Here is a 26,924-nt window from a genome sequence, read left to right on the forward strand (position 1 = left end):
GAACTAATGCTTTCAGGTTGGTAGATAATGGTTTGGTGTTGCACCAGAAAGCGATAACCGGCTGTAATATAATAATATTTACGACAATTATTATAATAAAAGACAGCGACAGTTAAATTATTATTGTCATATTATCCTGTCGTGACACTTACCCTTTTCGATGTTAAACAAATAAAATAGATTTAAATGACTCGAATGAATTGACAATTTTCATTTAGCTGACACTGTAATGAAATACACTGTTGGAAATTAATTGACTTTTGAATACTGATGATGGTAAGTGGGATATACAATAGCAAATATAATATTGTGGTATTATAATATGTTGGCATGATATTAATAGTTAAATCAACTCTTATAAAAACTGCTTAATTGTATATGGTTCATTATTAAAAAATGACTTAAATATGTGTCTCAAAGAAATTGAAAATGTATTATGGAAAACTTAAAATTTCATTGAAAAAAAATTAGAAAAACAACTATTTTAGTTACGATAAACTAAAAATTATTAATTGATTAATTAGATTTACAAATATTAGATATTTTATAAGTATTTAACCAATGGTTACTATTTACTGGACGATTGTAATTTATACAATCTATGATTATGGTAATTTAATGAGTGGCTAAATTATCTTAATTATATTTTAAAATATTTTACGGTTAACTAATTTAAATTTTATTTTAAAACTATAATGCAGCTGAAATTTCAATTTTCAAATAATATTATGTTTTAATTTATTAAAAATTAGAAATATTTTTATTTGAGTAATCCTTAAAGCTGACGCTTTGTAATTATATTGCTATCGTTATAATATTTATTTATTATAATATAACATGTAGTTATATAGTTATAATTATATTTTCAAGTTAATGCAAAAAAAAAAAATGTAGACATAATTAATTTTGGTGAATTTAAATAGTTCTTAAAAGACAAACACTAGTATTGGAATTGTGTTAAAATTAAAATTAATATTTCAATAATTGTGTTAACTCTTATGTCGATGTTAAACAGAGGTTTTAAAAACAAAAAATAATTATACATTTATAATATTTTAATTTTTTAGTATAACATTAATAATTTGGTTAAGTATTATTTTCTAGATAAAAACTAAATGACACCTTACACACTATGTTTATAATAAGATACTATGTTGATTCCGAATACGGTAGTATAATATAATAATGTAATGTGTTATATTATAGCTATGTTTAGTAATTCGATTCAAATATTATATGCTTAGAATTACAGGGTTATTAAATTATGCACAATATGATATTATATTATCGTTACTATGCGATCGAACCGACAATAATTCGACGTGAAAAAATAAAAACAAAACCGAACTAACTGTAGACAAATAGGTATTATTATTATGTGATAGGTATACATGAACACACACTGCGATTTAACTGCTGCACCGTTTATTGATCCGTCCGCTACACCAGCTGTGCGTAGATTCTAGCCACGCGTAGATCTTTCACGCCGAGTGCCCGAGCTTATGATCGAAGAAAAAAAATCAAAACCGAAAAATAAAACCGAAGAAAAGAAAAACGAAACGAAAATGTCGTAGAGATACAGACCCGCGGACTCGAGCATGCCGTCCGGCGCGCGGTCATAGACTCGTGTTTGCTGCGCGTGTACGGGATAAAAGAGAAAGACGAGAAAAATAGATAGGAAAACGAAAAGCATACGGAAAGAAAGACACACGAAGCTTATATTATTATTATTATTATTATCATCATTGCCGTCGTTGTACATCCGTTTCTGAACACGAACCCTATATCGGCCAAGGTTGACACAGTCCGGCCGACGAGTCCAGACGGCCCATCGTATAGTGGTGTACGTTTACCCCCGCCGAAGTCTCCGTCACTGACTCGGTCCGATCACTCGGCGGCGGCGGCGGCTGGCCGGCACCCCACCAACTCGGCGGTGGCGGTGGCGCGCCGATCGAATAACAGGCGGAAACGCATTCGAATAAAAGACAACTGACTCTGCAAACGATAGATCAGTGTAGTCGCTTTTGTTCAGTGGTGAAGAGGTACACAGTAGTACAACACTCGCACATCACATCAAATTATCGCAATAGTAGCGATAAAAAAAATTAATATTAATATTTCGTACTCAAACACTCGACGTACAAAATGATGAGCAAATTTGCAGTCGCATGCCTGTTCTTGGTGGCAGCGCAAGCCGTGTACGGACACCCGACCGCCGATGACACTCCAGCCGCCCCCGTTGCCGACGAGGCATCCGGTCTGGAAAAGGTGTACAAGGTAATGCAAGATTGCTCCGAAAAGAACATGGCCACGTGCTTGAAAATGCGAGCTTTGCAATACGTCGACCGGGCGTTGCGCAAGAGCGACAGCATCGATGTCTTCGAAGGCATTTCTTTGGTTAAATCCGAACCCGTCGAGTCCAGCCGAGGCTTGAACGGCCGATCGCTCGCCGAATCCGAACTCGAAGAAGCACAGCCCAAGGACGATGACGAGAAAGATACCCAAGTCGAGAACCTCTTGTTGGATCGCGTCGCCCGTTTCTTGGAAAGCCACACCCTTCAACTCAAGGTCCCAGAATCGTCCATCTCTGGCATGAGGAGATCCCTCGATGAAGGTAAAAAACATTTATTTCTTTTCGTTTACCGTTATAGATAAGTATTTTACCATTGTATACTGGTTAACCTTGATCAGAAAGGTCACTTAACCAGATTTTACAATGGATTTATCTCAACGTAAACACGCCATACGTATTATAGTAACTCTCGTTAATCTAAAATCATATTTTAATTTAACGATTTCTTTTTAAACATCAAATTTTTCCGAAATTATGTTCTATTATTTACTATTCTATGCTTTTATGACGATGTGTTTAAGAAAATGTAGGTTATTATATAATTTACGCATGTACGTTAACACAATTTTCGACTATACGTCCATCTCAGTTATAAACTTACTCAATAATTTAAAAATTCGATTTAAATTTTTTTTCCCTTAAAAACTAGTTTGTTTTTACCGTTCTAACGTTCATATAGTATTGTAAACTTAAACACAATTTTTTTTTATTTTTCGTCCTGTTTTTGTATCTATCTGCCTTTTTTCTCTGTCTATCTGTGTCTGACGACGAACATATAGATTGCTGGCTAACGTTAACTTAACCTTACGGTCACCGTCGTTTGGTATAATATACGCGGTGTATTATACACGTCACAATATGTGGACCCCGCGGTACCGAGCACGCGTTCCAAGTTTTCTGTCTGTCATCGGGCCAAGATTTTTGCCTCGGGCCTGACTATAACCGTGGCGTATAATACGATATTATATACAAATTACATACCCGTCGACAGGTGCACATAAAAATAATAATAATGAAACGCTAAATCCGTTCGGGTCGCACACCATTGCCCAGCGTCGTAATACAATATAATAACGCGAATATAAATATGTGTGTTACGGACCCGTCGGGCGCGGCCACACGGTCGCCGATGGCCCGAAAACCCAAATAGTGCGCCGCTAGGGGGGCCCTCGGTGGGCGTGACGGTGTCATCGCAGCCGGAGAAAGCCGTTTGATCCTTTCACTGGAATATCGTTCAGATAATATTATATCACCCAGCGGGCTTGAGACTTAAAAGTTCCGACCGTTTTCGGACAGCTGTTTTTTTTTTATCTCTAGGTCCATATTCAGACGACCATATTCTATTCGACTGTAAATTAACTCTAATATTTATATTTACGATTAATTTTTTTTTCACAGCCCGTGGCAAGAAGAAGAAGCACCAAAAGATGTTGATGCCATTGTTGATGCTCTTGAAGATGAAAGCTATCGCCCTTGTCCCATTGGCTATTGGTGCTCTTGCTTTGTTGGCATTCAAGGCTCTCGTCGTCGGTAAGCTCGCCCTTGTCTTGGCCGTCATCATCGGAATCCAAAAATTGTTGGCCAACAGCAAGAGCCAACAATCCTACGAAGTAGTGTCTCACCCACACTACACCGAGGAACACGGACACCACGGTGGATACAGACGATCCCTAGAAGGACAAAACGCCCAAGACATGGCATACCGTGGTCAACACTAATGCCACCATCGCCAAAAAACCATCCCCCTCTATAGCGTGCTCCCCCTTAGTTAATATCACCCTTGCCCCCTTTGCTCCACGTTGCCATTACCCAACGGGGAGATATTTATTTGTAAATAGTTTGAAAAATAATATTCCCCCCCATAGGAACGAAATAATTTATTTTAATATTAATTTTTTTTTATAATATATTTATATATTTATACATCTGATCGTATTCTACTGTGCAATTCAATTTTTCTTTTCTCTATCTTACTCTCACCGTCATTGATAAACGTACTTGTCCGCCTGCGTTTACAAATCGATTTTCTCGTGAACTTGTACATAAATATATATATATTATATTATTATACTACGCGTATAATATATACAATTATATATATATATGTGTGTGTGTATACATAGCCACAGCTACGTGTAATATCATTATACGACATCCGTACACTGGAGGCGACTAAACTATACGACGGCGGTCAATAACGGGTTCTGCTTAATCACTTCGGGACAATGATCGCACACAACACATATAACAAAACGTTTTACTACCATATACACAACTATTTATATATATACGATTATTATTTACCCCGGGCGGTCGGTTAAAAATACAGAAGTTAACCTAGTGACACACACACATATACACACACACATACACTCTCGCGCGTGTGTGTGTGTGCATGTGAGAGTGTGTTCGCCGCTCGTGTGGAGATATAGGTCGGCCGGAGGAGAGAAGAAGAATTATTACAAAAAAAAAAAAAAAACAACTATTTCCAAAACTGGTTTTGTCTATAATAAATACGAATAGAAATTGTTAGAAATCTATTCTTTCTATATTAATCACGATCACCACAACCTTCCGCCATCACTAACGATAACCACGATCACATACACTGGCTACAGCATCAAAACTTTGACCTTATCTATACGAGACACCGACCAACGACTACACAAGTGACCATACGCTTAGGACTAGTATTTACTTCTTCCTGTGTGTGTAAAATAATATTATTATTATTATTATTATTATACTCACATACACACACACTCACACTCACTGAAAACTGGCACGATGACTTACTCGGCTGCTGTGGCTCTTCCCGATCATACAAAACCCGTACATACCAATATAAAACCGACCGTTGGCTAAAGACTACTTTTCACTTGACCGGAAACATTGTTGATCCCAAACTATAATATTTTATTACATGGTTTATTTTTATTATATGTTGTTATGTTGTGTCATTTTTTATACCATTATTATGTTATACTTATTGTTTGTACATCGAAGACTTATCTATTTATTACGTACTTAAATAAAACCGATTTGTTTGTAATAAATCCACTATTTTTTTCTAAACTCAGTTTGACTCGCCTTGACTTGACTCTATTTGACTTCACCAGACTTGACATTACTTACTCGAATGTGCCATCGTCCACCTCCTCTCAAATAATATATAATAATAATTTTTCTTGTTATCCACCTAAAGAAATACATATATTATACCGACTGTTATTAATTTATGCAACTTTCAAATATTATTATTTATTTGTTTTTTATTTAATGAAATAAACTTATCAGAGATTCATTTTTAAAACGTTTTTTTTATTTATTTTTTTCACATCCATTGTATTACAATAACTCCTATCAAACTGCTAAGGTATTTAAGACTACACGTATTAAATAAACAAATATGATTTAGATAGATTGTACAATTTTAAGATCGTTAATGGAAAAAAAAAAACCTTGGTGTGTCGAATAAGTGTGATAAATATATGCGTAAGTACACTTGATTTGTTTCCAAAAATCGGTTTAGTGTTCCATACGATGTTAATGAATTCAGAAACAAATAATTTTATTTTTTTATCAATGGTCAACACAAATCACTATGAGTATCAACACTAATTGATATATATATAAGTGAAACTTTAGCTACACTGTTTATGTAATATAATATAAATTATATATAAATATTTGGGGCTTCTGGCTATATAGTTCCTTTCCCACATATAAAAAAAGAAATCTGATTGCGGCGAGTGAAAAATAAAATCGTGTTTTAGTGTACTTGCTTACACTTACGCAGTACACGCACACTTACACAAAAAGATTACGGTCGTGTTTTGATAAATTCATCGTGTGAATCACAGCTTATTCGTTGACGAGATACTACACGATTTTTTGTTTATTTAACCACATTAGTATGAGTTTAGCATAAAACGTAAAAGTTTAGATAAGAGTCGTGTGCACTACAATTATAGATTGTAATATTTTCTATTGAATATAACGTGACTCTTCACTTTTTGTTGTTGAAGTTTTAATTGCTATTGGATTTTAATTTATGTGACAGAATATTTCAAGTTTTATAAAAAAAAAATCTTTTAAATTTTAATTGTAAACGAGTCAAGCATATTAATAATACGGTTATATTGATGTAGGCGTTAGAAGTAAACTTCTCATTTCTAAGAAATGTACAGACTTTTATAAATAAATTGACCAAAGAACAATGCACCGATTTATTATAATTTTTAAATAATAACATCCCACGATTTAAGATTATATCAGTTCGTTAATTCGTGTAACAAAATAATGAATACTGTCACGGACAATAAATTTAAAGTTAACATTAAACTTGCACGAACACTATGGATGCCTATTGCCTACATTAATTTATTCGTTTTATTAGACTAGGTAGTAAATAAAATATTACTGTGCTGGTCAATTAAACAGTATACCCGATTCTCGCGTTCGAAAATGTTCGATATGCTTATTAAATAAAAACAATACAATATCGTTTATATTTTATATTATTAGAAGAGAACTTTCGTCGTGTTAAATAAGTGTTTTCTCAGCGAAGCATAGAAACTGTAGATTTCCAAAGTAAATTCAAGCCAGATTTATTTCAGATTGATATTTTTTACTCGATCATCTAAATATACTATAATTTTTTTTTGAAGCACGACTTTTGTACAGTTGATTTGACACATGTAAGTTCAAACTCGTACAATAAGTAATAGTCGTCCTATATAAAGCTACAATTTCTGAGCACCGTTTTGATTGCTTCGGAGTTAATTACAGACCCCGCAATTTAGAAAGTGCGCGATCAATCTAATTATTACGAGAAGAAAAATCTAAATCATTCGACAATAACAGCCGGGAGGGGATACGTGCGTAGGTTAGTAGATGATAATAATAATATATATGTGGTATGTAAAGCCGTTAACCTCAACTTTGTACTGTACGTCACGGTGTGGCAAAGATTAATATTAGATCAGACTTATAATCTGTTCATACGAACACCGATTACCGATATAAGGCTGAGTTTAGTCCGATACGGTAAACCATTGATGCACACACGCATACGTTTAGGAGAGGAAATAAAATCAAAACCTGTCCGAGACCCCAAAATACTCGCCCGAAATAATATTATTATAAAGCCAGCGGCGTCTTTTAACTACGATACCGAGAAAAATAATAATAACATATTATACTCGTATCTATTTATATATACAGCGTATGCGTTACGCGACACAACATTTTTTATATAATAAATAATAATATAGGTATATTATGCGTAAAGTGCTATCGAATGCCGTATAATAATTATAATATCCTCCTCCTATCCTGTATGTATCAACCAAATATCTTATAGTAAGTCTTGTACAATAATGTTGTTGTACAAACGCCTGGCGTGTAGGTAAAAATTATATTCTATTTTACGAGGTTCTGACAATATTATTACGCCCGCAACGGTAATATTATTGTTATTACCATTTACCATAGATCATACTCATACAATTTATGTTTTGGATCGATAATTGTGTGATGGGAAGGAATAAAAATAATATCTCCGAAAAAAACAATTTTACAAAAAAGTTATTTCCAATCAGGAAAAAAACGGCAAACGATTTGTTGGTATACATAGTAGTGTAGTGCGATGATCAGATCATTGTAACAATATAATATTTAATAGTTAGAACATGCTAATATACTGCAAACAATACAACCGATACCGATGTTATTGCGTTTTAAATAAATCATTGTTGGGTTTAAAGTGTTTTCATTTTTATACACTTAAACCATATCTATTAGTTGCGGTTTTGATCTTTCACGTTACGTATTTGTTTGTACTTCCGGTCATCTGGAAAGCGCGGTCGAATCGCGATAGCTCCGGTCCGGCAATTCGTAACAAAACGCTTCACTATATAGGTACATAATAATATAACGATAACGTCTGTAGGATATCGCATAGGATATTAGAAAATTGAACAATAAATATATTATACCATCATTGCAAGCCTATATTGTACATCTCTCGTCCCTCGCTTTTAGTGCAGTGCACCATAATATATAAATACACGCAATATCGCGTGGGCACTTGTACAGCAGTTATGATCGGGTAAAAGCGAAACAGTCGGATGCGTTTGAAAGGAAAAACTCGGAAACTTTCTTTGCCGGCATTACCGTCGTCATATCCGTTAAATCGGCGGTGGCGGAGGCGGTGCATGTTATTACAGCTTAAATGATGGTTATAGTATTATATATTATTATTATATCTGTGGCAACACGGTAATAATATTATAATATCGGTATGACGTATCGTACTTACGCGAATCGCTGGCTTACTGCCCACTACACAACGGTGTGTAGTCGCGGCCGTAGTCGTATAACGCTAACAGACATCTCTGCATCGTCCGTCGTTCGGTATTGAAGTAATGACAATAATATACAGCCCGAAGCTAGAAATTACGTCCAAATGATCATTACACCCACATAATATTATAGTACCGTCGGTATATTTTTATTAGTAAAACATACCACCCACTAGTTAATATTTTTGTACTTTTATTGAAATCGGATAACCCTTTCAAACATCGTCGGCCGCGATGTTCGTATTCAGCGTTCACCTTGTCCTGCTAATGATTTTTGTCAACTGCACACAATGTGTCCTGTTCTCCGACAGACAGACCTCCGGCTCGGATGTCGAAGGCGGTCGCGTTGGAGTCAACGTCGACGATGACGACGGAAGTAGCGAAAACAACGACCAACACCACACTCCGATGGTCAGCACGGCGATTAAAAGTTGCCTTGCGGGAGCCGATCCGTTCTTGCCTTGTATCAACGAGCACGCCATGGCCGTTATCGAGCAGACGGAAAACATGGACTCGGTGCTCCTGGATTCGGGGCTGGAGATTTCCAGACGTCCGGACGTAGAAGCGTTCGCCGCTCCCCGAGGAGTTTATTCGTTGGGTAAGCTATACCTACTACACCGCAATGTATCTCGTTTGTAGAATCTCTTCAATCATCCCCGTGGTGAGAGAACTGAGTCTTAGGGATGATAAATCACTTGATTTTATTCTGCAATATTGAATACGTTTAAAATCGATTTTATCGAGAGCTATCAAAAAGACCAATTTCCTTTGGTTTTATAATGTTTAGAATGCATGTTAGATGAATATCGTTTCACGATATTATTCGTGTTTGTTTAAAGGTTGTGTATAGGTACAATACCAAAAATCATATCACCAAGTTCAATTCACTCATACTCAATATTCTATAGATCAATAAAACCACCCGCGTGTAATAATATTTTATCCGATTTATCTATTTCATCGGATTCCAAATTCTAAACGATTGCATTATTACAAAAATAATACGGAGTGTTTTATGTACACGTATATTATATAGATTATAGGTGTCACATTTATACTTTCATAGTTATTAAAATCTTAATAAAGATTTTGTTTTAATATATTTATCAGTTTAATTTAAGAAAAACTCAAAAGTAATAAATTAGTATTTTGATTTCATTATATTTTTTACGTATTATTATAATACATAGAAATACGTAGATTTTAAAACGTTTTCAATCACAGTATCACACGTTATGTGTTAAGCACACAGTTTGTCATTTTGAGGCGATTACAAACGAAAATTGTCGACGGGTAACAATATTTTATAGATATTGTATCTACGAACTACGTCTTCGGGACGTGATTACGATGAACGTTTTGAAGGTTCGAATAAGTTGTTACGATAGTTATTAATTTACGTAGGCACGCTGTAGTGCTTTAGAAACCCATGTCAGTAATAGGGCTATTTTTACCGTTTTAATGTTTTCCAAAATACATATTTTACGAGGCTCATATTATGTTTAAATTTATTTGTTGTAGAATTTATTACTTTTTATTAGAGCTGTCGTGACTCGTGACTACCATTTTTTTAACTGGCATCAGTTATTACGTTTCATGAACCTGTAATCGGCTATGTATTATTATTTATAATTTACTGGTCTTATTTCAGATCGATATAATGGATTTTATCTTTCATTATTCTCAGTAAAAGCATTATAATATTTCTTTCATAATACTATCTTATTAAAATCAAATGTTTGTATTTCATTTTCTTGGAATACCCTAGTTGTAGATATTAATGTGGGGGCATAATTTTATGTAGACCATTTATAAAATTCCGATTATTGTTTTGTACATCATGAACTACTGTGTATAGTAGTTCATGTTGTACACAATAGTGTCTAATAATAATGAAAATACATCAATACATCATTGTAAAATCATTGATGTATGATGAATGAGCTTCGCTCGAAATCTAAAATAGTAAATTGTTTGGTGAAGTAAGTAGAGAGCTAGGGCGAGGGAATAATGGCGTTTTTTTAAGTTAACCGTTTTGGCGACGATTCTCAGACTTTGTACCTGAATTATGCCTATGGATACGTTCAACGCAATTTATCGTTGAATAACAATCGTATATAAATATTAAATATGTACCTGCTGACTACTACTGTTATTTTGAATACGTACTAGTTAATAAAATCTCAACAATAAGCGTATAATGCGTGCTAGATGTCAGAGATCATCACCAAAAATATCAATAGGTCGTTTTATTACTTATTGTCGTATGCTGTACGATGCGAAGTGTCTTTGTGCAGATTCATATTATAGTGAACATTTTACATTACAACGAAATTCATTAAAGCCACCATAATAATATGTTTTTACTCGTTTGCTAGGTGTTTATGTATAGCAGGCATGTCAAACTCAAAGTATCAAGTGGGCCAAATATACTGGATAGTTTACTACGAATGCCGCACATAAAAATTAACGAAAAAAGAATATTTTATACAACATTTTTCTATTTTATTCTTTACGTTTAAAAAAACAGGAGGTACAAAAAAAAAAACAAAAAAAACAACTACCTACAAAAAAATTTACACTAACATTAAAAAAAACCATTTTATTTGATTAAGAGTAAGGTGACTATATTTTACATCTCTTTTCTCCCATCAACTTTTCAATTTCAAGAAAAATATTATTAGACAGAGTCACTTTTAATACTGAATTTAGATTTGTGTCAGTTAATCTGGATCTAACGGGTTATTAATTACTGATCATTAATGAAAATAGTTGCTCACAATCACACATCGATAAGTACTACTAAACATAGAAATCATTTTACTTGCGAATTTAAAAGTTTCTACATATCGTACTGATAGAAATTTGTAAAAATCAGGTACACCCCTCATTAAATTTGTTTTTTAAATTTAAATCATTTTAAATTTCGACATTTTATTAAGTTAATTTAACTTTTATTTTTTTAACCAATTAAAATTGGTAGCCGTGGGCCGCAAAAAAATGAGCTAAGGGTTGCATGCGGCCTGCGGGCCGCGTGTTTGACATGCCTGATATATAGGTTAAATATGGCCTGATTATTAATTTATATTTTATCCGATGATTATGATGATATTTTCACCAGTGTTATACCTATAAGCATAGAAATATTTTTCTCATACAATGTACACTTTTTGGATTTTTCATACAATCTTATCTTTTCTTTTATGTTTTTTGATAAATAGCAGTTTGAAAGATTTTATCGATTTGTGCTGATATGAATACCTCTCTTGTATATCAGTACCAACTACCAATAGTTGAAAGATCAAAAATACAGACTTTTATTTATAATAATAATTAACATAATGATGTTTACAAAAAGTAACTGCTCAATCATAATAAATTGTGACAAATAAAATTAAAAATAACGTAATCAAACTGTCTGTAATATTATACATTTTTTTTTTTTTTTATTAATACTTAAAAATAAACGAGAAAATAATTTTTCTATCACTTTAGTTATTAACGTTCTAGACTAGAACTTCTTTTAACTTAAAACAATTATATTTTTTATTTGTATTATACATTTTTACATATTATTACTTGTATATTATAGCACCATAATAAGTTTTACTATCTATAGGTAATAATAATAAGCTACTGTTTATAAGCCTATCAATTGTTTTGTTTATGTTCATATATTAATGTAATTACATTTTAAAACATCAACCCTGTAAATTTCTCTCCCCCGCCAAAAAAAAAACACACCGTTAAAATATCATGTCACTGATAACAATTATAGTAATTAGTAATATCCTTTCTCGATTGATAGCTGAATGATTATTATTTCAAACTTAGTTAAATCGGCTCGTATGACAATTTGTTAATAAATATAACGGCATACGTGTACGAAATATTACAGTCTACAGATAATGAATACTGATGAAATTCAAAATAAAACTGTACATATTATAGGTACTATTTAAGTATCAAAATGATCATTGATCTAAATAAATTATAATATTCCAATAGTTAATATTTGTAACTGTTTAAATAATGTATGTTTAAAGTTGTAATAATTACGATTTGATCAAATTTTTTGAAAAAATAAATATACTAATCAAACTAATTTAAAAAATTACTCGTTACAATGTAAAAATATTAGTATCAGTCTACTTTTAAAATATTTAAGATATATTTTATGACTTACAGCACACCAAATATATAATAATACATTCATATATATTATAAAATATAATTTTGACATACTTATCATGTCGAAATAGATGAGTAATTTATAATTATACGTACATGAGAAGTAAAGTATATTATTATCTATACAATGTTATGCATAATTCCTACATTTATCTTAAATTATTAGAGTTCTGACGGAGTATTTTTGGGAACTGGATTATCATGAAAAGTTTAACTTGAAATAATTCTATAATATTTTTCTTAACAGTTATCGTTATATTATTTACTGATCATCAATTATTAAACTGATATATATTGCAATTATAAGTACCTCAGTCTGTTTAAAATGTTTAAATAAAGATGACTAAGTGCGAAAGTTTAAACAAAAAATAAAAATAATAGTTATCGTGAACATTTTGAAAAAAAATATTAAAAGCAAATTAAATCTACAAATCTTTATAAATCTTTAACTATACGAGTATGGCGCTACTCATATAATACTGATAGAAATGCATACGTATCCGGTCATTCGATTTTATTTTGATAAAATTTATAAGTACTTAAATTAATTATAAATCCGAGGTTAATAATACACTAGACTCGGGATGAGCAATTTTACATCGTTCAAATCTAAAATAATAGTACACTATACGTCTATACTACTAGAGTTTTCTGCCAAGAGAGTCGAGTAAATACCAAATATTTGTATCTAGTATGCAAATTTAATAATTTAATATTTTATCATTAAATAACTATCCAATTTTAAAAATAACAGGTCGATGTATTTTAGATAATATACAGGGTGATTTTTTTTTTTTATTAAATAACACTAATCATATCAAAAAGTATTGACTTTTTCAAATTTTTTTTTCTCAAAATGTAAGACCCATACTGTTCTAGAATTGTAGAACTCTTCCCTATTTTCACCCTTATATTTATTAGGTAAACCATTATCAACTTTTGATTTTCAAATGACAACCTATACTTAAAATTTCATAAATTAATATGGTTATTTTTTTTATGAATTATCAAATTGAAATTGTCATTTTTTGTTAATCTGTTGGTGAGATATAGCTTCTCAAATTGGGTAGTTTTAGGTAGTGTTTATTGAGTGTAAATGTCTTATAAATCGTAATATAATTAGTAATTAATAATATTATTCAAATTAATTATAATTATATGAAAATTAATAATAAGTTATATGGGGCTGGTAGTAACAGGTACAAATATTATCACCACTCTCCTCTACACCATGGGGTCGACGATATCGAGTTCATTAGGTACTATTATAGGTACTGGATTTTACAAATAAAAATCCTAGATATGACGGTTCTAATTAGTATTGATGTAAAAACCCTCTAAATCTAGCCAACTTTGAGCAGCTATAACTCGTCGACGGCTCAACGAAAGTTAAAAATTTTAACATGAAAATTCATGAAAAAAATGGCTTTATTAATTTATGAAATTATTTATATAGGTTGCCATTTTAAAATTAAAAGTTGATAATTTTTATCTGTTAAATATAAAAGTGAAAAAAATTAAAATTGTATACAGTTGTATAAAAACATGTATCTACAAATTTGAAAAAAAAAGTTGGAAAAAAAGTCATACTTTTTGAAATAATGAGTGTTGTTTGTGAAAAAATCACCCTGTATATTTATTAAAATACAATGTGTATTTGATATTTGCCCTACCTTAAAAAAAATTCAAAACGGTTATTCGTCCTCTATTCATAAAATTGTACGTGAAAAAATATGCGCTTCCCGTACACATGGAATAATAATAGTAATATTGCAATACGGGAAACTAGCATCGATTTCAAGTTTAAAATTACAAATTACGATGCAACTCGAACACGCATTAGCTCGAGCGATCTGTCCAAATTCCTAACCAGTAGCCTATAAATATTATTATAACTTATACGCAAAGTAAGATTATATGTTGAAATCTGTAGTATTCATAACTAAATTTCACACCGCACAATTATGTTCGTTAGCGTTTTAATAACAATAATTATGTTGTTATAATAGCACACTATTCTATAAATGCATTGAAAGATTTTATTGAATAAGTATACGCGAAACATGTTTTTTTCATTAATTTACTTAGTAATTATGCACATAGTTGACCTTATTGGAGGCTGTGGCTTACAACGGGACATAATTAATTCAATATTGTACTACCACTATTGTGTTAAGCTGTTAGATTCTGAAAAATACTACGCTAAATAATAATACATTATAAAATTTGTAATTAATATTACGATAGTAACATTATATTATTTACTAGTATTATGAGATGTTCATCAAAAATCGTATATTAAATCGATTGGTATTGTCCATAATATTAAATGGTTTAAAGTGCAATCATATATTAATTATTTAGGCTATTATTATACACTACACTATATTATTACGCTGAGATCATGATAATCAATTAAGAACGCGAAACAAAAATGAATTTGACTCGCTACTCGATCAAAGTTTGATTTATTAAAGTGTACCGTATAATAAAAATAGATACTGTGTAAGCTTTAACTATGACGTATTAGTCAACAATTTATAATTAAAGTATTATCAGTTCGTTGTTATAATAATAATTATTTATTATCTATCAAGGCTCACAATTATTATTTTAATGTTGGTCGTAATCGTGTTCCTTGTATTTTGTACAGGCGATAACCCATACAACGTCGGTGCAGTCATCGAAGCTGCGTCCTCATTGCTTTCCAGGCGAACGTTTTGTTGGGACTTGAGTCTCTTATATCCAGGACTGCAGATGCGAATCGGCCCAACGTTTACCGGTAGAGGAATAATCGATTTTATTATGGACCCCAGACGTAAATCTGATGAACGAAGTTTGGGTTTCGGTTTGTATTTGCATTATTTTATTCACTATATTATCCTATAATTTACATAAGTATAATCACGATATTTATAACTGATGTATTATGCGTTATTATGAAAATAATATTGACTCGGTCGTCTTTAAAACGGAAAATATAAATAATATATATTTTAAAAAAATAAAACGTACCTATTAAAAGTATTATCTTGAAAATCGTTTATTATTTCCGATGCTTTTGTAAATGTTTTTACAAATTTAATAACAAGTCAACATTTTTATTATTTACATCATCTTTGTTGATATTTACGTAAATGAACAAAATTAATATTAGTGAATATATTAAAATGACCAAATATTTTACGTTTTATGAAATTTATATTATTTAATAAATTAATTTTTATATTGATAGTTTATTCAATATGAATAATACTCTATTATGTTTAATGTTTGTAGCTGAATTTAAAATTAAGTGAACCATCTACTGAGGCTCCTCTAGTTCTATTCAAGAGAATCAATCAAAATCATGAAGTTATGTCGAACCACTAGATCTCGCTTTATGTCTTAAAAATAAAATATCATTTTGATATTTTTTTATTTTAATTGTTTTCACAATACAACTAATATACATAATTTTCTCCGGTTATTATATTTGTATATTATGATATATGACTCAATAATAATTTGTTTATACCAATAATGAACATAGACCAGCTTAGCTTATGATTCTGGTATTAAATACGTATAGAATATAGAATATGTATGCGTATACCTATCGTATAATATACGTATATATACATATAGATAGGTTCAATAATAATATGATAATTATAATATTATAATATAATTAATTATAATAATTGTATTATTATTCATCAATAATCAATATCTAGCAGCAACTTATGACATCAGTAATTTCCATTATATTTATTATAATTTTATACATTATTAACTATTATAATGTTTTTTAATAAAAAAATTTACTATGACGTATTACAAAATAATATCATTAATTTAGATAGAATAGTGGTTTGGTTTACGCCATCAAAAATTTGCTCAACGAGTAATCTATAATATCTTTAATAAAAAGTACCTAATATTTTTATGTAAATTGTATTTTTCAGGACACATGATATTCAAAAGATCATTGTTGCCGAACGTGTTGGCTACGCAAATAAGTATCGCTTCCGTGATTCCGATCATGTTTGCAGCGATATATTTTCTGACTAAAAAAGCTTTTATTTTGTCAAAGATTGCATTAGTCGTCACCAGTGTGGTGAGTACTTAACGGGAGTATATATTTTATTTTTATGATTTCGATAAACACCATAAATATTAATCAAATTAATCTTTTAATTTGTATAGGTGGGCTACGGTTCATTGTTTCTACACCACACCAAGAAGCCAATTGCAGGCCATTCGTTGGGAATTTATCAGCCGTTCGATGGTCAAAATCCGTTTGGTGGTTTATATCATAGTCCAGTTGGCAGTCATCATCATCATCACCATCAACCGATCGGTGGACATCACAACGCGTTCATTGGTGACATTAGGGGTGACAAGTTTTACTCAAACCTAAATGGGTTTCAAAAGATTTCTTCGTCCAAACCGTCGTCGCTGTTTCGGGGAGTGAATTATTTTCCACAAGAAGACGATCATACAAAGTATACAGAATCGGCAGACAGAAATAAAAAAGAAACGGAATAAACGTATGCACATAGCACCAATAAAATGGTCTTTGCACAATGTTATCATTTACTAAAATGCAAATGTTTACTATTAAATAGATAAGTATCACTGTTAAACTCTTAAACGCATTTTTGTTGTTTTGATTAATGTATATTTTAATTTTAATAGTATTATATTAGAAGCATAATACAATTATGATATTATTGTATTAATTCCTAAAAATGTTAAATATTATTTAATCTTTCATGGTTTTTTGAAAAAATGATTGTAGCGAATATTTATAGTTCCTATATATAATATTTATATTTGACGTTATGTTTATGAAATATAAAATATTTATTTACCTATTTACGTAAAATATACAATTAATAAAATGTTCGTACTTATATATTTTAAGAAATAAAACGCTCTATGCATTATTACAAATAAATAAGAATAGGTACTACTCAAAATGTATAACAACAATATTTATAAAAAAAAGCGTTTATGTTTATTACTTTTAAATACCTTTTAAGTCTTCAGCTTCATATAATATTATAGACTAAAATTTATAGTATTATAAAATAAATTGTTACTGTTAAATACATGTCTAATAATGCAAAAATAGAGCTCATGCGTAGTATACATATTTATCTATTATTTTTAATTATATATAATCTATTATCTTAATACAGATATATTATATATAGTATATATAGGGCATACCATGCACACACCCTCATTTATTACTACGTTCTCATATATATTTCGTAGGCCATTTGTAAAATTAGATTTTTGCGAAAAGACTTGCAATTAGGTAGTCAGTTTGCGAACTAGTTATTATTTTTCCTAACAGCTTGATGTTTTTCAGGTTCATTACATACAAACTAACAGCAGTTAGGCCTTTTAAGAACAACAATAATTTTATGGTAATAACCATTTTAATTATTTTATTTTAAAGATAATTTATTTTATAACAGCTTAGTAGAAAATTTTCAGCCAGGCGCATCTACTTGTTTTGCACGATGTTTTTTGTATTATAGCTTATAGGTACCTATATTTTTTTTTCTTCTACAACCTTGTCAATATTATATTTTTAGTGTCTTATTACTATGATCTATTTTTGATAAAATAAAATAAAATGGTTATTACCATAAAATTATTGTTGTTCTTAAAAGGCCTAACTGCTATTAGTCTGTATGTAATGAGCCTGGAAAACATCAGGCTGTTTGGAAAAATAATAAGTAGTTCGCAAACGGGCTACCCCATTGCAAAGAGCCTAGTATTTTCAGTTTTCACAAAAAAAAAATAATTTTCCGTATACGACATATACATGTATACTCACATATGCATATACATGTATATATGAAGATTTAAATAAGTAATAAATTTACTTACCCATATCCAATTAAAGGTTTACCAATCGTTAATTGGTCCAATGGGCAAGGGATAAGATCGATATAGTTATAATTTAATATTAATTAAAAACACACTCAATTTATTTTATACACTTAAAAGAATATTTTTATTGTTTGAAATATTATAATGAACTTATATTAAACCACTCATTACACATTAGAATATTAGATCATTAAAATAATATTATAACCATCACTGTGTCGTTGCAGTAGGGATTCGGCAGATGGTCAATATGGTCGTATAATCGGTACATTTGGTAAAATAGTGTAAATTTCTATGTTTCTGTGTATTGGACAATGGTAGAAACAGTCTGTATCGAATATGCTTAATACAAACTGACGTATTTAGTGTATGGTTACTAAATTCTAATCACTATTTTATTACAATATTTTAATATATTAAGTGTCACTGATACATGTTTTTTTTAAATAAATAGTATGAATTTGTTGTTTGTATGTATTATTTCTTGTCAAGAAATTAGGCTTAGTTTTAATTTTTAAAATAAAATAATTTTATTGTAAAATCATCATATATATTCCTATCAAATTATCAAATATAATATTATGATGTCACCGTTGTGTTTTATAGTATCGTGTAGTGTGATCGCTATCAGTGCGAAACAGAGCTAAGGCAATGCGACACGACTAAATCTGTTCTAGGAAGTACCGTACAGTTATAATTTTACAGCTATTTCAAACTAAAATTCGTATTTTAATTTTAGAGTGTATTCATATATATATATAGGGAACATATAGGAAACAGATTAGGTTATAAAAGAAAAATAGCAAAAAATATGTACATAATAATATAATAAATCTAATAATTTTAACTTAAATATGCAAACAAATCTTAATAATTATATAACCAAATAATTTTGTTGCTTATTGAATTCCCAAAACCAAAAAAAAAAAAAAAAAAGAAAGAAAAGTTTAAAAACAACGATTTTGTCCACATATTTTTATCAGTTGATTTTATCTATATGAAAAAAATATGTGTACACCATCAGAGACTGTCGTCATAGTGTTTTTCTATCTTTTACCGATTATAATGTAATATATACTTAACGATACGTGATTAATAAGACATTTGTGTTGCTGTGAACTACCTGGAATAATGGGAATTGCTATAGGAATCGATTTGACCTCCGTAAGCCAGCGTATCTGCGGTAGTCATACTTGGATGCAGATCCGCGTAACTCCTGCGGTACCCGCCATGTTGTTCATGTCCACCGCCCCCGCCACCGCCACCGGACCACGATGGATGAATGCTGACTTGACCACCACCGCCACCACTATTCAATAGCTTTTTTATCGCCATGGTGCCGGCCAGAACCAGAGCAATTTTGGCTATGATTAGCGCTTTCAGGGCAATTGATATCGCACCACCCATCATCATTTTATTAAATAGACCTCCGACAATAGTCATGCCTATCGCCATGAATCCCATCATCATACCCATTTTGTGTTTTTTGTTTTTACCTCTTTTTTTCTTACGACCTGTAACTGATTTTCCGAGGTTATATTAAGTGATTATCATTACGATTAGTATGTATAATTCAACATAGGTTAGCATTATCTGTCTAAAGTTGAAGGGGGAGGGATAATGCAGTTATTTTAATCATACAAACGTACAATAAAATGTAATATAAACAATAAACATGTACTAAACCTTAATAATAGATCCCCGTACTATATGGTGTATGTTTTATAACATTTCTTTATCTATATAAGTATAATTTTAGAACAATAATATGATAGCTGAAGTGAGTAGATACCTTCAAAAACGTCATCAATTAATTCGTCATCTTCTTCAGGTTGGTATTGTATTTGTAGTGCGTTGAAAAAGTCCAAAAACTTTGAACCTAAGTCCTCGCTTGATGATGGCGATTGTCGACGGTTACCGACTGTGGTAACGGTCAGATATTGGTTTAGCCTATAAGTCTCGTTCCTGTTCAATAGTTCATCGATGGATCGTCCCAATTGGCTGTTGAGACACGTGTCTAAGTCCGCCGACCCGCAATCGTACACGCTAGACAAGGCGTTGAGATATCCGTCAGCCCGGGCGATAGCCGCTGAAGCAGCCAATATGAAAAACGCGTACTGCACACTCATGATGTACTAGTGGCATTAACTCAGACGCTAGCAAACCCCTTGTTTTTATATACCGATTTGGTTGTCTGCTCATTTTAAATGATCTCCGTCATCGTCATCATCATCATAATCATTATGCATCACAGTATCGTCAAGTACGACGACGAATAAAAATGTAACATGCACGGACGTGAACACGGTAACGACGCGAGTGTTTAGATCGACTACGCGATAAGTGCCACGATATTATTATTATAAAATATATGTCGTCAGTGGACTCGCTATTTATCTAAATATGATACAATATTATGCTATATAATATGTTGTCAAGATAAAACTACGTAGGGTGTCGGTTGTAACGGATCAGTCGACCGTAGATACCCATATAATTTATTAGGATATGATAGAGCGGCAATACGAATTCCGAAAATTAATATTAATAAGAGTAGATTAACATAACAATAGCATATAGACTTATACGTTTACGAAAACGTAAACGTTGAATTGCTGTGAAGTATTAACAAACATTATTGTTACGAAGAATTAAAGCAAGCGGAAACTAAATAATCTTCTCTGTTTCTTCATTAATTTTTTCGATCGTTTAGACCAATTGCCAAGCAAACTTGTTTCCAACTGTCCTTATCGACCATTTTTATTCTCTGCTGAATATCATTTTTAGGTCATTATCTTATGTATTACGAAGACAATCCAAGCATTAGAATTATGTTACCTTTTAAAATATATTATTTCCTACCACTTTCGTTGATTGTATAATATTTTTATATTTTATTTATCTCTCCTATCTGCTTAGCGTAAATTCTGATTTTTTGTTTTTTGGTTGATACACAATGCAACCTTTTTCGCAGTTATAAGTTTTTTTCATTAAAACTCTTGTTTAGTATTTCTTAATAAAGCGGCATCTGCATAACATTTATGACTCCAATTATTTTCTTTAATCACTTTATATTATGCTAAATTTAAAGAAAAAAAAAATGCAGTAAATAACTTATTGTTTTAAATATAAAGACTTTGAGTATACTTATATACTTTTTTATACTTCTATAAACGTTATTTTAACGGACGATCATTTGCGATTAGCTGATCGTTATGTGACGAATATTCGAGGACTTTGCGAGATAAACACTACATATGACCACGTGTATAATACATTGTGCATCGGTGTATTTAGTTTCAGAGCATTACTATGGCGATAACAGGTCATAATATTGTAGTCATGCACGTGATAAACGAATTTAATATTGTATAGTATGTGCGTGCGAGTGATTTTCGGTTAAAAAAAATAGGCCTCTCGTGTATGCCTACATGGCTATATTATGTAGATATCTATATCTATAATATTATATTCATTCAGGTGTATGTCAATGGATATAATATATATATATATATATATATACATAAATATTATATTGTTTGACAGTACAAAGCGCTTTGGATTTTTCGTATAAAAAGCATCTATGCGTTTTGTCCATCGCACCAGTGAAAGATTGACTAATCCTATTTTTTTATTTTTTTTTTTTTACCAGATTTGACTAAAATTATTTCGATTTTAAATAAAATATAATATAGAATACATATTCTTTTTTTCGGTATTTTCGAATACATGTATATAGGAAAATTAGAAAAGCGCTGACACCAAAATCTCTACCATAAACCTGAGAATATTTTCCATTTTGCTTGTATAATATAAAGGGATTAACTTTTTTCGTGGGATATATTATTATTGTACAAAATACATAGCTAGCAAGTAACAGGAACTTACTAAGTATTGTAAAACGAAATAAAGTTTTAAAATATTCTTATTATTTAGATTCATATTTAAATTTATTTTCTAGCTATAATAATTTCAGTCACTAGATTTTAAAATTATAAAATTCATGCTGTGCCTACTTATAATTATTACTGTGAATTTAATATGAGTACCCAAGTACAATATATCAAGTAATTTTATTAAAAAGTATCTCATTTTATTTTGTGGAATATTTAGAGTATAAAATGTATACGAGTATATTATTATGTTAAATTATAAAAAAAATTAAATAAGCTACTTAAATAATTATTTAATACTATTATAGTAAAAATTGTCACGAGTCATAATATAACGTTATATACATTGCGCAGTCAGTGTAATATTATAATATTTTGTAAACCACAGGTATTATTTAAATTATAACTAATTGATGTTAAAATTATGTCGTACCTATAAGCCTCGTCTTTATTTGACAGTTATACAACATAGTAGATTTTACACGAGTTATGAACATATTTTTACAATTTAAAATAAATGTGCAGTTACAAAATGGTTATAATTTTAATGAATTATTAATTAAAATAATTATAAACTTCTTCAATAATATGTCCAAGATAATCTTAATTTCAAATTGAACAGTAAATTCAATCTAATTTAATAATAGATTTTTGTGAATGAACAAATATGTAGATTGTAGGTAATACGTTTGAAAAGAGGATACAACATATGCGGGTGTCCTTTTAACTTTATCTTATATAGGCTTATATAGGGTTGAAATATGTATAAAATAGATACCTACATCAATAATTAGTTAATAGTATTAATTAGATCAATAAACGATAAACGTGACGATAGTAACTATAGTTTATGCTTTATAGTCTACAATAATTGTATATCATTTATGACATTATTGTGTCTTGCATTACTACAATTAATACGGTAATAAAATGCTTACTATTTATTAAAATCAATCAAAATTTAAAAACACAAAATGTATAAATTTTTGGTAAAGGAGGTGGAGGTTGATCCACTCGTCTTTTACCACAGACTTGATGATTATTTTATGAATGATATAGCATTTATCATTGGTATTTGGTACAGATCATATTATTATAATACTATATTTTGTATAATATAATTTAAATAACACTGAAATTCTCAGATTAATATTTTATAAATTCGGTATCATTTTTAATTTTAGTATATTATAATATATTAAAAACTCGTCACTCATTATTATTAGCATTTAACATATTAATTAATTAATATTAGTATTAATATAATATTATAAGTTATAAATAAATTATAACTCCACGATTAATTACAACTACATTCCACCTAACCAAACTTTATGGTATAAACTATTATAACGCCAATTTCGGGATATGCAGTACCTCATATTTTTCAGAAAATCTAAATTCAATTATAAAACCAATTTTAAAGTTAAATTTCAACCCTTCCATACTAAAACTACCTAAATCTTTCCTATCATAATTAGTATATACATATACTTTAAAATTTTTTAAAAAATTGGCGTTCGTAAGTTAAAATGTTTTATGTTATAGAATATGCTTATAAATGGTAAAACTACATACTTAGTATAAAAACGAACCTGGTTACAACCATATACCAGGATATAACCACATACAAGGTTACAAACAGTTACCAGGTTATAATCACATATATAGTTAAAACTGTTTAACAGGTCACTATCATATACCTGGTAGTAACCATATACAAGGTCACAGATACCAGGTTATAATCACATATTTAGTTAGAAACACATATCCGGTTATAACCACATACCATGTTGCTATCGTATACCTGGTATTAACCACAAACTTGGTATAAAGGTGGGTTTCCACTGGACCGTTTCCGTGTACGTGCACAATAATTCGTCCGGCAACAATACTATCTTAAATCATGATGGTAACTAAATAATAACAAAGATAATTGGTAATCTGTTTTATCGATTAATCGTTATTTCATTATATCAATGTTTTACTTTATAATTTCGTAAGTATTGAAATAAATTGTTAACATAATATACATGTTTGAAAAACAACAACAATTACAATATAATGTAAAAAATACAAAAAAACATTCATAAGTTTAGATGGACAAAACATGGCACGATCAACTGTGACGGTAAATTCTTTAACGTTGTAGGTATATAAACTTTAATAATATTATACTAATGTATAATAACAGTGCCGACTGTCGTATTCTATAGATGGCCAAGTACCACGTACCTATGATGCAGATGTGATTTCCGTACAATATTACTGTAATTATTCTATCGAATGGTGTCTAAATATTATATTATTGTTTAGCGCACGCAGGACGCAGCTATTGTCACGAGGGGGTCATGAAACATAATTGCTGAATGCGCGTCGTAACCTGCCTTTACGCAGCTAATATATCAATGAACAAATCACATTATGTTATAACTTATAACTTATAGGTATGCTCTTCCAACGGGACTTTGTGCGCATAACATTACCGTGTATAAGTATATAGATACTGAACGGTAATTTGTATACATTTATTAGACGGCACCACAACATAATATGATTAGGTACGAACAAATAATGATATTATAAAGAACTTTAGAGAAATCATAATTATTTTAATCTATTATTTGTATAGTATTATAACTGCAGGTAATAGTCATAATTTATATTATAATATCCAACGTTTTTACCAATTCTAGTTTTAAATAAAATTAATATAAAAATAAAATTGGACAACATTTAGCCACAGATAAAATATGTATTATTATTAATTATAACACTGATGAATCACTCCGGGTTCTATAGAAAATTTTATCTCAGGATTGAGATCAAATTAAACTTTATAGTATAATTTTATACATGATTGTATAAATAGTAGTATTTAGTGATGCTATTATTTCTGTATCAAATTATATGTAACTACTGTAGAAGCATAAATATTTTAAACACTTGTCTCTATTCAAATTCTATTTTCTATACCAAAAATATAAAATAGAATACACTTTTAATATTTTCAGCGAATATTTATGTCATTATCAATATTTTAATTACCCAAACAGTTAAAATTAAGTGAGTTAGGAGAACTTTTAGGTGAATTGAGCTCTTCAAGCTACCTTCCTCCAGAATTTATAGTTATAATTCCTGGTGACTTTATATTAAAACTAATTTGAAAACCACATCAGTTAACTTATTTAGTAACAAATAAGGTTACTGTAATAAAATGTTATGGTATAGTATTAGGTATATAGATTCAAAATTATTATTGCGACTACAGCGTGTAATTACTACGATAAAATGCATAATGTTTAACCTAAAATTCATATAATATTATATTATATAATTATATTAAATTTAATTTCAACTATATTTCTGCTAGATATTGCGATATTATGATAAAATTAATTGATTTATTAATTACCTATATAGACTATACCATAATATATTTTAGTAAGAAGAAGTAAAATATTTATTTGGTACATTATACTATGGTGTATATTCAATAATATTATTTAGGTATGCGATTTAATTTTTATTCATTTATTTATTTTTGATTGTTTAAAATGTCGAAAAATCTCCAATAAACTAAAAATATTCACAGCATCCCAAGATCTGTTCAGATATGATTCGAGAAAAAAATGAAACTTATAATTGTAAAAATAATGAGTATATACGATTGAATGCATCCTGTATCCAAATAGTATTAAAATATGTGTCTCGAGCATAAGATTATTTTTTATTTCACCTAAACAATAAACGTCTAAATGGCATTCATCGACGTATATAAGAATTTATACAATACAAGCGTTTCTTATCACGTGTTAAGCTATATTAATATGCATAGTTGCATTTTATGAAGATTTGTTTTTTACCTAAACAATTTACTGTGCTTCTATGTATTTTATTATTATATACGCGACCCATAGAGGTATAATATAATACAATAATAATAATAATATATGTGATATATTATAGTCTATGACGCGGACCTCTATTGCAGATAGCCTATATAATAATATATATACCTATTATGTAGGCTCTCTACTGTGTTGTATAGTTTTGTATACTACCTACCGTTTTACATCGTCGGGTATGCAGTCCTGTCTTAAGAAAAGTAATACTAATTGTTATATACTTAGATATTATTGTATTGTTATTTAGATCAGGCCCCAAGCATTTTCGTAAGTTTTATCCGGTAGGTACATATGCATGGTGTATTTTGGACATTTTGGTATT

At 30.1% G+C, this 26,924-nt stretch overlaps 3 protein-coding genes across 3 annotated transcripts; 2 read left to right on the forward strand and 1 right to left on the reverse strand.

The window, feature by feature from the left end:
- The first annotated feature begins 1,988 nt into the window (after positions 1 to 1,988).
- On the forward strand, positions 1,989 to 5,666 carry LOC114123541 (uncharacterized). Its single transcript, XM_027986557.2, has 2 exons — positions 1,989 to 2,614; positions 3,752 to 5,666. Exons 1-2 carry the CDS (start codon positions 2,146 to 2,148, stop codon positions 4,069 to 4,071), a joined length of 789 nt encoding a protein of 262 aa, XP_027842358.2. The 5' UTR covers positions 1,989 to 2,145; the 3' UTR covers positions 4,072 to 5,666.
- A 2,800-nt stretch (positions 5,667 to 8,466) lies between these two features.
- LOC114123544 (uncharacterized) lies at positions 8,467 to 17,772 on the forward strand. Its single transcript, XM_027986559.2, has 4 exons — positions 8,467 to 9,316; positions 15,563 to 15,757; positions 16,857 to 17,008; positions 17,098 to 17,772. Exons 1-4 carry the CDS (start codon positions 8,953 to 8,955, stop codon positions 17,437 to 17,439), a joined length of 1,053 nt encoding a protein of 350 aa, XP_027842360.2. The 5' UTR covers positions 8,467 to 8,952; the 3' UTR covers positions 17,440 to 17,772.
- Positions 17,773 to 19,611: 1,839 nt separating this feature from the next.
- LOC114123545 (uncharacterized) lies at positions 19,612 to 21,065 on the reverse strand. Its single transcript, XM_027986560.2, has 2 exons — positions 20,594 to 21,065; positions 19,612 to 20,321 (listed from the first exon to the last, which is right to left on the reverse strand). Exons 1-2 carry the CDS (start codon positions 20,928 to 20,930, stop codon positions 19,921 to 19,923), a joined length of 738 nt encoding a protein of 245 aa, XP_027842361.2. The 5' UTR covers positions 20,931 to 21,065; the 3' UTR covers positions 19,612 to 19,920.
- Positions 21,066 to 26,924: the final 5,859 nt, after the last annotated feature.

This window comes from Aphis gossypii, chromosome 1, assembly GCF_020184175.1.
Source record: "Aphis gossypii isolate Hap1 chromosome 1, ASM2018417v2, whole genome shotgun sequence".
In the NCBI taxonomy this organism is placed as follows: domain Eukaryota; kingdom Metazoa; phylum Arthropoda; class Insecta; order Hemiptera; family Aphididae; genus Aphis; species Aphis gossypii.